The sequence below is a fragment of the Clupea harengus genome, chromosome 17 (assembly GCF_900700415.2).
Source record: "Clupea harengus chromosome 17, Ch_v2.0.2, whole genome shotgun sequence".
Lineage (NCBI taxonomy): Eukaryota > Metazoa > Chordata > Actinopteri > Clupeiformes > Clupeidae > Clupea > Clupea harengus.
The window spans coordinates 23,272,604-23,286,009 of record NC_045168.1 but is presented as its reverse complement, the minus strand read 5'-3'; the positions used below and the strand labels follow the sequence as shown (position 1 = coordinate 23,286,009).

Genomic DNA, 13,406 nt, shown 5'->3' with positions numbered 1-13,406 from the left:
ACTTTCTGGTGGGCTGCATCTGACACTAAGGCAACACCTTTGATATTCAGACCCCCCACCCCCACCCCCCAACTGCCCTCCTCTACCCCACTTGCCCCAGTCACACTCTTCCGTACTGTACACATTAGGGCCAGTCCCAGTCTCTGAGGTGGAGATGGCTGATTGTTATCTTAAAAGCATTCCAGAACCCAGAAACCTGAAAAAAAAAGAGTCCCCGGCTAATCGAGCGCATTCCGCCGGCGGAACATTTGAAGTCAATTAGCATTCCGAAAGCACTTGATGATCTCAGCACTTGGGTCACATGGACGAATGGGTAAAGGGGGTCAGGAACGTGAGTGGGCCTCGCTGACTGCTGTTGTTGTTGTTGTTGTTGTTGTTGTTGCTCCACCGCCGGCCCCCACCAGGGAGAAGATCCATTACATTCGGACGGAGGGCCCCCCAGGAGTGGAGAAGTTGTCCTGTGACGCCGACCTGGTCATTCTTCTGAGGTACGGCATACAGCACATGACCACACACTGCATGGACACGAACAGGAATCTTTCTATGATGTCTGTTGTCTATATGAAGGAAACGCCCGTCCTTTACTTGTGATGACATTGTCATAGTATTTAACTCCTCCTGGTGTGTAATCTCCTGTGTGTACGAGGGCTGAGGGGTGTGAAGCATAGGTCATTCAGCGCAAACAAGCTACCGACGGTAGCTTTGAGGGGTCACAAAAATAGCCCTTTGTTTAGAAAACGACCTGTTTCAAATGTCATCTTTGGTTTAAAGTTTTGAATGTTTTTGTTACGCTTTCTTTTTGTGGTTACAGCACGGCTGTGAGCCTGACAATAGACATTGTGCTGACACTCGTTTCGTGACCATGATGCAGAGTAAACGGTGTTTAGACTCTCAGAGGTATCTGTAAAATGAAGATTGTCATTCTGACCCAGGCACACCCACATGACACCAACACCCCCATCCCACTGCAACAGCAGTAAACAGAGACTCTGTCTTATTCAGTCTTATCCACCGAATCCTGAATCTTGAATGGCCATGTGCTGTATAAATAATGTCATGCATTTTGCAAAGTTGCAAAGAAGTGAGTACACTTAAATGCCAAAATGATTCAAAATTGTATCACATTACAGTAATTGTTTTTGATGACAGACTCAGTCCTCCTCGGCATGGAGGATACCAATGTTGCATAGATTTCTGGAGAGATTTTTTCAGCTGCTCTTTGCTGGAGGGGTTGTGTTGCTCGACCTTTCTCTTTAAAATACCCCAAGGGTGTTCCATTGGATTCAAGTCAGGCAACATACTTGGCGAGGTCATAGCTTTCACTTTTTTCTTCTTTAGAAACTCTTGTGTGATTTTGGCAGTGTACTTTGGATTCTGTTTGTAGTATCTAAGGAAGCATTAGAGGATTAAGAATCTTAATCTGCAACAATTCCATCTGAAGTATCATAAGCCAGTTTTGCATGTGTAACAGGTCGACCATTTTCTCCCACCTGCAAAGTACAGTATGAACATTAAAGCACATGACAATGAAGGCTTGATCATAAATTCACCTCCCGGATTGATTTGTCAGATAATATTTATAATAATAATCATATATTTGTTAGATAATAGAGTGTGAACTGGCTACTGTGATGTGTTGACCAATAACGGCATGTTGCTCTTCCTCTCAGCTTGTTTGAAGAGGAGATCATGTCTTACATCCCCGTGCCATCCTTCCACCCTGGCTTCAGCTTCTCTCCACGCTGTTCCCCTGGGTCCTCACCGCAGAGCTCGCCAGGTGAGGATCACTAATCACACTCACTACAGGGCCTGTGGTCTGGCCAGGTGAGGATCACTAATCACACTCACTACAGGGCCTGTGGTCTGGCCAGGTGAGGATCACTAAACACACTCACTGCAGGGCCTGTGGTCTGGCAAGGTGAGGATCACTAATCACACTCAGTGCAGGGCCTGTGGTCTAATCACACTCACTACAGGCCCTGTGGTCTAATCACACTCACTACAGGGTCTGTGGTCTGGCCAGGTGAGGATCACTAATCACACTCACTGCAGGGTCTGTGGTCTGGCCAGGTGAGGATCACTAATCACACTCACTACAGGGCCTGTGGTCTAATCACACTCAGTGCAGGGCCTGTGGTCTAATCACACTCACTACAGGCCCTGTGGTCTGGCCAGGTGAGGATCACTAATCACACTCACTACAGGGCCTGTGGTCTAATCACACTCAGTGCAGGGCCTGTGGTCTAATCACACTCACTACAGGCCCTGTGGTCTGGCCAGGTGAGGATCACTAATCACACAGTGCAGGGCCTGTGGTCTAATCACACTCACTACAGGGCCTGAAGTCTAATCACACTCAGTGCAGGGCCTGTGGCCTGTAGCTCCAGAAGAGTGAAGTGCTATACTTAGAAAGGGGCCGTGGCTCATTATAAAGTACTGGCATCGCTTCTGTACATGGTTTTCACACTGTGCATCAGTGTGAGAGAACAGCTTTATTGATTTGTGTTGATAACTATTGCATAGCAACAACTATAACCGTTATTACCGTTGCAACTGAACAATGCTATTCTACAGTTAGCATTCATAATTACTGAGCCATCTAATTACCCGTCAGCATCTATCTACCATCGCAAATCAGTGACTAATCTAAACACCAACACCAAGCAGTGTTGACTGGCCTCCAAAATACAAACCATCTTTTGCCGTAGACTACAATAGCGTCTCTATTTCCAACCTTGTCTTCCTTGCACCATTTACCACGAGCCTGAAGAATCGGGCTTCTGAGCCAACAAAACTCCCATCAGGCTCTGCCACCGCAATGCCTCAGCCAATCAGCAATTACCAGGAGCCGCTTTGATCTTGAACATGAAGTAGCAGCTACTGCACGGGTTTCTGGGTATTTGAAGCTGTCGTTTGGCGCCCTGCTTAATTATAATGGTGGAGACAACAGCGGATCCCCCCCCCCCAGCGCAACCATGCATATTAAACTAGGACAAGACCTTTGGGGCGATGAGAGTTGCCTGCCATTTGTGCAGCACAGCACAGCAAGGAGCTCATGGTAATTCAGCCCAGTGTAGGCCTCGGAGGATCGAGGGCTAGTTTCTTGGTGTGCCTTGTTTTGAACTTCACAACACTGCCAAGTGTATTCGAGAAGCTTGTGTGATCCCTTGCTCTGGTACCCATGCCTCAGCCTTTTAAAACTACCTCCCTCCCTCTTTCTCCCTCTCTCCATCTCTTTTTCTGTCTCTCCCCCCATCTCGCCACCCCCCCCCCCCCCCCCCCGCTCTCTCTCTCACTCTCATTCCATGACTTCAATAATTTCAAAAGACTTGGAGTAGTCATTTCCCCCTGCCAGATTCCTGCTGTGCCAAAAAAAAAAAAAGAAAAAGAAGAAGCTTGATAGTGCTGGTCTAATGAACACACACAGCAGCTCCTCGTTAAAAAAAAAAGGGCTTCTGATGACTGTCGGGGCTGTTGGGTTTTTAATATTGATGAGAAGCAGCGGGCGAGTGACAGACAGGAGGAAAACAGTTAGGGGAATGAGGAGGAAAGAGAGAGTGAAGAAAACGATTGAAGGGAAAGGCACGGAGAAAGGGAGCGGTGGGGTGAGGGTGAGGGGGGATGTGGGAGCTGTGAATGGGAGGAATGCATCGCATGGAGGAAAACGACTGCCTGTGTCCCACTTCCCTTGATTTCTGTCCTGCTCTGATGATGAACATGACCCACAAATGCACAAACAAGGAAAGTGACACACAAGGAACAGACGTCTTCTTCAGCTACTCCCAAACACTATTGTGTGTTAGCGGGTCAAAGAGGGTCATTTGCCTACTGGTCAGGCAGTCAATAGATTTGTCATTTGCTTTTATGTGTCTGTCTCCTTTCATCTCTTTTGTGTGTTTGTGTTTGTGCCTATGTTTCCCTTTTCTTGTGCACAGTCGCGTGTGTTTGTGTGTTTGTGTGTTTGTGTGTATGTGTTTATCTGTTTGTAAGTGTGTGTGTGTGCGTGAGTTAGGGTATTTCGTTTTTGTTGATTTGTATGCATGTGTGTGTGTGTGTGTGTGTGTGTGTATTTACCCAATGAATGTGCTTATTCCTTTCTTTGCATATGTTTACCTTTATGTGTATATGTGCAGGTATATTTGTTTGTTTGGTCTGTGTCTGTCTGTGTGTGTTTCCCCAACATATGCGTGTTGGTCTGAATTTATGTGTGCATTTGTTTGTGTGTGCTTGTTTTGTGCTTGCGTGATGGTATTTATCTATTGTCGGTGTGCATGGAAGTGAATGTGTATGCAAAGTTCTTTACCCACCACGGTGTCCTCTGGCAGGCTTGCAGAGAGCCAGAGCACCCGCCCCGTACCGCAGAGACTTCGAAGCCAAGCTGCGCAACTTTTACAGGAAGCTGGAGGCCAAGGGCTATGGCCAGGGGCCAGGAAAAATCAAGTAAGTAGAAGTTAGCATGTTCTCAGCCTCATGTGGGTAGGCGGCTGGGGTGTGCTCAGAATGAGGACCCAGTTTCTGATCAGTAAATGCTCTCACAAAAGCAACATTGAATGTTGACACTTTTGCAGATGCTTTTTTTTGCCATCTAAGGCTCCATGTAACAGAGGGGTAGTGAATGAAACAATGTTAATGAATATCTATGCTTTTTGTTCTTGTCCCATAGACTCCTCATCAGAAGAGAACATCTTCTGGAGGGTACCTTTAATCAGGTGATGGCCTACTCTCGCAAAGAGCTGCAGAGGAGCAAGCTCTACATCACGTTTGTTGGAGAGGAAGGGTACGTAACCATACCAGGACCATGACTATTTCTTGTATTCTATTCTTCTATTATTGTACGAAATAATCAAACTTACAACTTACATTGCTACACATTATTTAGAACTCTATATATTAAAGTTATAGGGCCCTAATTTCATTGATGGGCAACGAGCAATGAGCAAAGCCTGTCACGCATGAACTAAAGTTATCAGCAGTGGGAGCATTGCGCTGACCCACCCATGTTTGCACTTAGAGTCTTGCCCATGGTATTCAATTACCAAGATGATTTGAATAGGTTACTAATTGACTAGATACGCGGTTGAGTTTGCTGCTCATTGCTTTGCTCGTTGCCACTCAATAGAATTAGGGCCCATAAGATCAAACACTGATTTCTGACTTGACTGCCCTATTGATTGTTTAATAGATTGATTCCGTGGTTGATTAACTGTGGATTTGCAATAACAATGGAAAAGAAATATCTATATAGATGAGGATGCATTTAAAATGCATTTGTATATCCAGCATATTAATGACATTCCCTCTGTCTCTCCTACCCCGCATTAGTCTGGACTACAGTGGGCCTTCTCGGGAGTTCTTCTTCCTGTTGTCTCAGGAACTGTTCAACCCTTATTATGGGCTCTTTGAGTACTCGGCCAATGACACCTACACCGTCCAGATCAGTCCCATGTCCGCCTTCGTAGAGAACCATCTGGAATGGTGAGACTCGTGTGATGTCCTCTGAAGAGTTCACTGTAAATTCACGGTTTTATGGTCACCAAAAATGTAATGGTTCAGAACGAATGGCCTGTTAGGGCTGGCTATATTGACCTAAAGGCTCCAGTAATTATTGATCTTAGTGTCCTGGGGAAGGCAGTGGTAACTGGGAACAGATGTTCACAGGGGGTTTGTTGTGCACATTGAGGTCCTTTATGGTGAGGTCACTTTAAAATGAGAGCCTTTCAGGCTACATTGTACTTTTGTGTCTCCTTAAATACACCAAACTACTCTGGTGACTACCACACCATAGAGGTGCAATTAGAAAAACATGTCATTGAACAAATTACACACATTTTAGTCCAACTCTGTTACAGGAATTTCCACTACTATTCTGTGTATCCTTCATAAACGTTTTAGAAATCAAATGTATATGTGAATGAGGAAAATGACATTGCTAAGCACACTGTGTGTGTGTGTGTGTGTGTGTGTGTGTGTGTGTGTGTGTGTGTGTGTGTGTGTGTGTGTGTGTGTGTGTGTGTGTGTGTGTGTGTGTGTGTGTGTGTGTGTGTGTCAGGTTTCGGTTCAGTGGTCGTATCCTCGGCCTGGCTCTAATCCATCAGTACCTGCTGGATGCCTTCTTCACGCGACCCTTTTACAAAGCTCTGCTCAGACTGTGAGTCCAAGTCACTGCTACTCTTCCCAGGCACGACACTTGTGTTGTGAATGAAAGTATACCAAAGGTGTATCTTGCATTGTAGGGCACTGAAGGTTGTCCCTGAAATCCCATTTTATAAACATTTTATTTACAGTTAATTATTTATGAAATTCTTTTTTGTCAACAATGTAAACGCATGAAAAGTTATCTCTCTCCTCCCTGTCTTCACTACCAGCTCTCTGCCACTTTTCCTTCATAAAATCCTCATTAAATGTCTAGCTCTATGTCCAAATAACTCCTCTCTTTACTCCTCCATGTACTTTTAGAATGACTTATAATCAGCTAATTCCATGCCCTACCCTTGTTGCTGTTTAGAGCGACAGACCTGAGTGATCTCGAGTACCTTGACGAGGAGTTTCACCAGAGCCTGCAGTGGATGAAGGACAATGACATCACTGACATCCTGGATCTGACCTTCACGGTCAATGAAGAGGTCTTCGGACAGGTATGGCAGAATGTGCATAACTCCAGTAACGGTCTTCCTCTCAACTGTCAGCTCACTATAAAGAAGTGCATAGTACATAACAAAAGACAAAAACAGCTGACTATGAAGAAGTGCATAGTACATAACAAAAGACAAAAAAAGTACCCAATGGTCCCCTGTTACTCGCTCTAAGTCAGTGCAAAATGACATCATGTATTTGTTCTCCACAGGTGACAGAGAGGGAGCTGAAATCGGGCGGCTCAAACCTCCAGGTGACGGAGAAGAACAAGAAGGAGTACATTGAGCGCATGGCCAAGTGGAGAGTGGAGCGGGGAGTGGTGCAGCAGACGGAGGCGATGGTCCGAGGTTTCTATGAGGTACCATACAGGAACCAGAACCAATCCTATTAGAGCATACTTACAGTCTTTACAGTACTCCTTTGTTTCATACTGCTGACCTGTGTCTTTTTTGTTTGGAATTCGGTACCATAGCTTACCTAACAGATTCCCTGATCATATTTCTCATGTCAGGGTTTTTTATGAGGGAATTCAGTTTGGTTTGAAGGGCTAACAGTCATGGATGCAATGATATAACCAGTCAGTATATCCCAGTATATTCAGTATATCCCAGTCTAACCTGTGTCATGTTTAACCTCGTTGCAGCCGGTAGGAACAGCTAGTGCCGGTCCCCGGTGGAGCTCCCCAAACAAACTCCCTGGGCCTGTAAGAAATAAAGGGCGGTGTTATAATTTACCAAATGTTTTGTTTTTATTTCCACAGGTGGTGGATTCCCGGCTGGTGTCTGTGTTTGATGCCCGTGAACTGGAGTTGGTCATCGCGGGGACGGCAGAGATCGACCTGATCGACTGGAGGAGCAACACGGAGTACAGAGGTGGTAAGAGAAGAAACCTCGTCGAATTACCCACAAGCACCGGGCTCTGTTGTGTAAACATGAGGGATAATACCCCTTCAGGTGCACAGGGGATATGGCGTCACGCTGATACAGAAAATATCTCTGTGTTGGAACATAAATGGCGTTCTAAACGGAAGTTCGGGAGGAGATGTAATGAATTTGGCATGCCCCTCTCATATCAATCACCCACACTTCATTTAAATCCGTTCCCATCAGCTGCGCCACTTGCTTGGCGCTCGTTCGGAACCCACCACCTCCCCTTACACCATCTGTCTTCCTCTGGTATAGAATAGGAGGTGCATGCACGGATCCTGCCTGACTCCTGCCAACACACAGTTGACTTCTGCACGATCCCTGCCAGGCGTTTTAGGGCTGCGCCAAATACACTCTTCTGATTGCAGTTCTTAGGCAACTTCAGAACACCAACTTTTGAATTGCATTATGACACTGTGGTCATCTATCAGCGTTGGCCAGCAGAGCCGTCTAAATCAGATGTCTAAACCAGATGTCTAAATCAGATATCTAAATCAGATGTCTAAATCTGATGTCAAAATCAGATATCTAAATCAGATGTCTAAATCAGATATCTAGATCAGATATCTAAATCAGATGCTCTGCTGCACCATGGGGCCTTGATCATCCCGTTTGTATTCATGTTTCAAGAATGGCCAGCGGACTCTACATTATCCCTTGGTTGTCACACTAGTGACTTTATAGACACCCTATTGAGAACAGGCACTGTGGCAGTAATTGAGCGATTACCCATCCATATATCTTGTGCAGTTGCCCATCACACCATGACCTGACACAGTGACTGTAGATTAAACTGTTCAATTTTAAAACTGCTTATTTACTCTTATTTAATTTTTTCACCATATCTGTATCTCTGATAGTAACTAATAGTTTTCAGAGGTCTGTTGGTGGTGTTGTCTCTTCATTGGAATGTATTATTCATACTGTGGGCCCTGCTTAGCATCGTAGCCAAACGCCAACACAGAACAACCCAAACAGAGACGGATCTGTGGCGCGTTCCCGCCAGGGGGGCGATGCGGTGAATCCCTGGCCACGCCGAACCGTCCATAAAAGCCCCCGAATCATTAATCACTCAGAAACCCCGGGCAGCTTCTTGCCAAAAACGTTCATGTGTTTCTCATTGCTGCTAAGCTCTTAATTGCCCCTGGATAATCATCTGCTCCGTCTGAGCTGTTTGACCCCCTTTTTCCCTCCACCGCGGCGCTTTCTGGAAGCCTTAGGAGGGTCCGTAGCCTCTGGCCGATGGTTGCCGACCGTCGCCGCCGCCAAAGCAAACATTTGCTTGTTTAGCTTGCTGTTCTTCATCTAGAGTGGGGAACATGATGTGTGAAGAAAAACGGCTGTGCTCCCCCCAGTGCGCTTACAACCTTTGCGGTCTGGCAGGAAGGTTTTTGTTTTACAAGGCGGGGAGAGTAAAAGTATTTGCAACCGTAACACCTCTGATGGTTTTATATGCTGAATACGAGGAGTTTATGTATCGGTTATCAAACTCTGTTTTCCCAGGCTAGTGGGAGGTTTGCTTAAGTGTTGCTTGATGTGGGATCGAGCTGTACCGCATCCATCCCATGCCATGCCTCTCACCTTTCCCTTGGCCTCCCCTCCCCCACCTCCTTGCCTCCTTCGGCCCCACTACTCCTCACCTTCACCTCCTCTGCATCTCACCTCCACGTCTTGTCTCCTGCAGCCATCTGGTTTTTTTTTTTTTCATTATTATTCATCAGGGTATCGATTATTTTGTGTTTGCGAAGCTCTGGTGAAATAGTGTTGTATCCAATTAGGTCAAAATGTTGCCTCACACACATTTAAAACACGAGAATACTGTCCTGACCAAGCCAGAGGCCAAGCCGAGTGCTTTCATGTAGACGCCACACATGACCCACTGTTTCTCTTCAAGCAGACTACATTCATCAAGGCTCAAAATAAGTCACAGTTTACATTACACTTGTGCTGCTCTGATTCATTTGGCAGACACAGATATCCAGAGAGATTTCCATGTGGGAAAGCTAACGGCCTACGTTTGTGTGGAAGTTACACTTTCACATTTGTACAGCTGGATTTACATTTTTCGATTATAATCAAAGTCTAGAGATTCTTGATATGGGCACTGTGTAACTCAAATAACCAACATATACTTCACTACCTCTCTCTCTCTCTCTCTCTCTCTCTCTCTCCCTCTCTCTGACAGGATATCACGATGGTCACATTGTGATCCGGTGGTTTTGGGGTGCAGTGGAGCGCTTTAATAACGAGCAGCGTCTGCGTCTACTGCAGTTTGTGACGGGCACGTCCAGCGTTCCGTACGAGGGCTTTGCCGCGCTGCGTGGGAGCAACGGTCTGCGTCGCTTCTGCATCGAGAAGTGGGGCAAAATCACTTCACTACCCAGGTATGGTTCTACACACCACCAGACACTGGGCACTTTCATGGTCAGAGGAATCACGATGCAGGTCCAATAATTCAGTCCTGTTTGCTTCAGTCGAAACACTATTGGAGTCATCTCACTACCCAGATAGTAGGTAGAGCCTGACTGTCAAATGTTAAAATATTAAGGTATCACAAAGTGTACTACAGTATATGACATGTACAAAGCAGGAGGTAACACTGCCATCAAGCTAGAAGAATTTGGAAAAGTGATAAAGAAAATTTATATTAATTGTTAGGTCTGTTTAAGCTTATTTTGTTGGTGTGATTTATGTTGCTAGTGTTGAAAACAACGTCCTGAAAATAGTTGTTCATCATCAAAGCTATTAATCCCACAACGTGTCCTTAGCAATGAACCAAGAGGTGGTGTTCACGTACTGTTTACTGTTTCACCATCCATACATTGCCCAAAATGACCTCTGTTAGAGTCTGGTTCAACCTGATGAGCCACCTTTCAAACTCCAGTGAATGAATGAATGAATGAATAGAACGTTTCTTGAAACTTAATAGGAACAACCCTGGTTCATCTGCAGGCTTGTGTAACGCGATCAAATTCATAGTTTGGAAATTTTTTTGTGTTCACCTATTCCGTCACTGTACTCCTGTGACATGAGGGCAATGAGGAAAATGAAAAGAGTGTAAAATAATGACCATGAAAGAAAAGTAAATACCGTACAGTAGATGACATTTACATTTACATTTAGTCAATTAGCAGACACTTTTATCCAAAGCGACGTACAAGGGAGATGAATGAATGCATTTATGAAAACTCTCCTCTGGGAGGGTCCAGTAATGCTTTGTTGTGGGTACAACTCATTTTTATGTATGCATGTCGACTTATTCATTCAAACCAGATTAATGGGGTAATATATATCCCAACTAGGAACAGGAATGGAAAACTACAGAGAGACATGTGCCATTGTATCCCTCTCTTACTGAACCTCTTACTGAGTAACCATTACTCACCTTGATCATTTCACTTTTTACAAATGGGTGAAGCTCATACAAATGTATCAACAATGAGCAATAATGAGCAATAATGAGCAATCAGTCATGGCTATTATTACGTGGATTCGCTATTATCCTTGTGTATTTAAGACGTATGTTCCTAAAACATCAAGACTGGCTGATAGAGAATATTCCAATAATATGTGGCCCGTGAACATGGCTTAAAATCCACAAAACACAACCAGTCTCAGTACTTTCTGAACACACCTCATTTTCTCATAAAATGGAAAAAAACACAGCTGTTTTTCCAGTTTAATTCACTGCTCCAATTGACCTGTTTGCAGAGGGAAATGCAGTAGGTAGTGCAAACCAGTTGATTCAACACTGGTTCACTGACAGATGGATACAGGGCAGTCTTTGGAGGGGGAAAACCCAACTAAGAAAACAGCTACTTGGAGAGTCGGTGGCTTTGCTAATGGATCCAGACAAAAAAAACGATTAAAAAGGCTATGATAAAATGGATGTTGTTTGTACAACACCCTGTGCCTGGAGAGACAAGGAGCTGCTTGATAGACAGACTGCCCAGCGTTGACCAAGCTGGAGCGGTCGGGCGGACTGTTTTTCTTGGCCCCAGTGCCCATTTGTAAGGCAAATGTCGTGGTCCCTGTGCGCAGTGAAAGCCAAATTCCTTTGGCATGTCATATTTCACAATGTAACTCACCCCATTCCTATATGTTAAAAGAAAAGAAAAACAGTCCAAGTGCCTGTGATTCAATCCATCAGACACACTAAATCCACATATGTTTCTGTGTGAGTTGGTGATAACACCTACCTGTACTTTAACACAATAGATTTGATAACAGCGTGGATAAAGGGGGCCTCTGGACCTAATAATGATGATTGCAAGCTCTTGCAAGGCGCCTTGCAAAGATAACACACATATATGAAAGGAATGGCAGCACAGGTTTCCTCCTGATCCCCCCCCTAATCGCTGTTGCATTGCTTTGGTCCTGTGTGGATGATTGTCACATTGACCTGTTGGACTGAACAGAGGGGTAAAGCATGTAGACTTGATCTCCTTACATAAACAGATGGTGCTTTGTTGAAAACTGTGTGATGTTGGTGGTGCATTGCGAGTTTTGTGCTTCACCTTGAGATGTGCTTGTCGCACTCTGACTTGGCAGACAACAAAGGTTCTGGTTGGGGAGTGTGCACCATCAGCACAATGTTCCACGGGGCTAATATTTCACTGTCAGAGGCAGAATCAGTCAGCGTTTGGAGCATCACAGAGGCTGTAGCTGAAAGAGGGAGATCGCAACTATGGTAGTAAAGATGCTGCTCTCATTCTTCAATCAGATGTAACCTACATTTCCTAGCCAAAGTTGAGATGGCTTTGTGCCAAGCTGGAGGAAGCAAAAAAATGAATCGAGCATCGTGTTCTGTCAAACTGACGGTAATTGATGGAACAGCCTTATTTGCAAGATGTAAAGTTTGAGCTCCAGAATTTCTCTGCATAGATATTGCAGTGAACAACCATGCAGTATTTTGGCTTGCATTTTTGAGCACTATATTTTAGGCACAACCAGCTATGAATAGTTTTCTATGCACTCCCTGCATCTCAGATAAAACAGTTTTAAAAAAGTAGTTAAAAGTAAACCTGCACTGTTTTAAAAAAAACGTATGTGTTCTAATGTCCTGTTCTAGTAATATCATCAATCCAATACAGGCAATTCAGTGTGACCTTTGACCCCACCTCTCGTTCCCCCTGCAGGGCTCACACGTGCTTCAATCGTCTGGACCTCCCAACATACCCTTCGTTCACTATGCTGTATGAGAAGCTCCTGATTGCTGTGGAGGAGACCAGTACATTTGGCCTGGAGTGATGCCCTCAAGTCTGTGTGGGGGCGCAGTGACTGGCATCTTTTTTTTTAAATGTGAATATGATTTTTTCGATAACAAAAAAAAAAGGTGTATTCTCACTTTATTTTTTACTAAATCTACCAGAAGATTCTTACAAAACAAAAACAAAATGGATCCACAGAGACTGATTACTGAAAACTTCTGCATGTTATGTACTGTAATGAATATGTGGCGTAATTGTACATATTGTGCTGTGGGGTGGATACGAGGTAGGCTTGCGTATGTCAAGCTGTGGGCACTAGTTATGACCGGGCTCCAGCCTGAGCTATATGCTGTCCACAAACCTCTGCTGTAGCCCTGCTGTTCAGGCCATCATTGCCATGAAGGCACTGAAGTCTGCCCTCTCACCCGAGACTCATCAAACACTTCCATCGGGAGTGACCTTTTGGATTCCCCACCTCCCTAACGTCTACACGTGAACATAACTTATTTCTCTTGCCTAAAAAGAGCGGAAGGAGGCATTCAGGTTTGATGACCGTTAATCCATCAAACTAGTGACAGCTTCTCTCTGTTCGTGCAGGTAAATTAGCATGCTTGCGCTGGCAAAAGCTCCCATGCCC

The 13,406-nt window shown here is 44.8% G+C and overlaps 1 protein-coding gene across 1 annotated transcript in view; it reads left to right on the top strand.

The window, feature by feature from the left end:
* The window catches only part of LOC105905191 (E3 ubiquitin-protein ligase HECW1), a 74,963-nt gene extending 61,800 nt beyond the window's left edge, over positions 1–13,163 (top strand). The window contains exons 18-28 of the mRNA XM_042710214.1: positions 405–488; positions 1,671–1,777; positions 4,326–4,440; positions 4,664–4,777; positions 5,323–5,475; positions 6,050–6,148; positions 6,506–6,635; positions 6,845–6,991; positions 7,394–7,508; positions 9,745–9,943; positions 12,698–13,163. Coding sequence (XP_042566148.1) covers positions 405–488; positions 1,671–1,777; positions 4,326–4,440; positions 4,664–4,777; positions 5,323–5,475; positions 6,050–6,148; positions 6,506–6,635; positions 6,845–6,991; positions 7,394–7,508; positions 9,745–9,943; positions 12,698–12,809 — 1,375 coding nt within the window. The 3' untranslated portion in view covers positions 12,810–13,163. The remainder of the gene's footprint in view (positions 1–404; positions 489–1,670; positions 1,778–4,325; positions 4,441–4,663; positions 4,778–5,322; positions 5,476–6,049; positions 6,149–6,505; positions 6,636–6,844; positions 6,992–7,393; positions 7,509–9,744; positions 9,944–12,697) is intronic.
* The last annotated feature ends 243 nt before the right edge of the window (positions 13,164–13,406 follow it).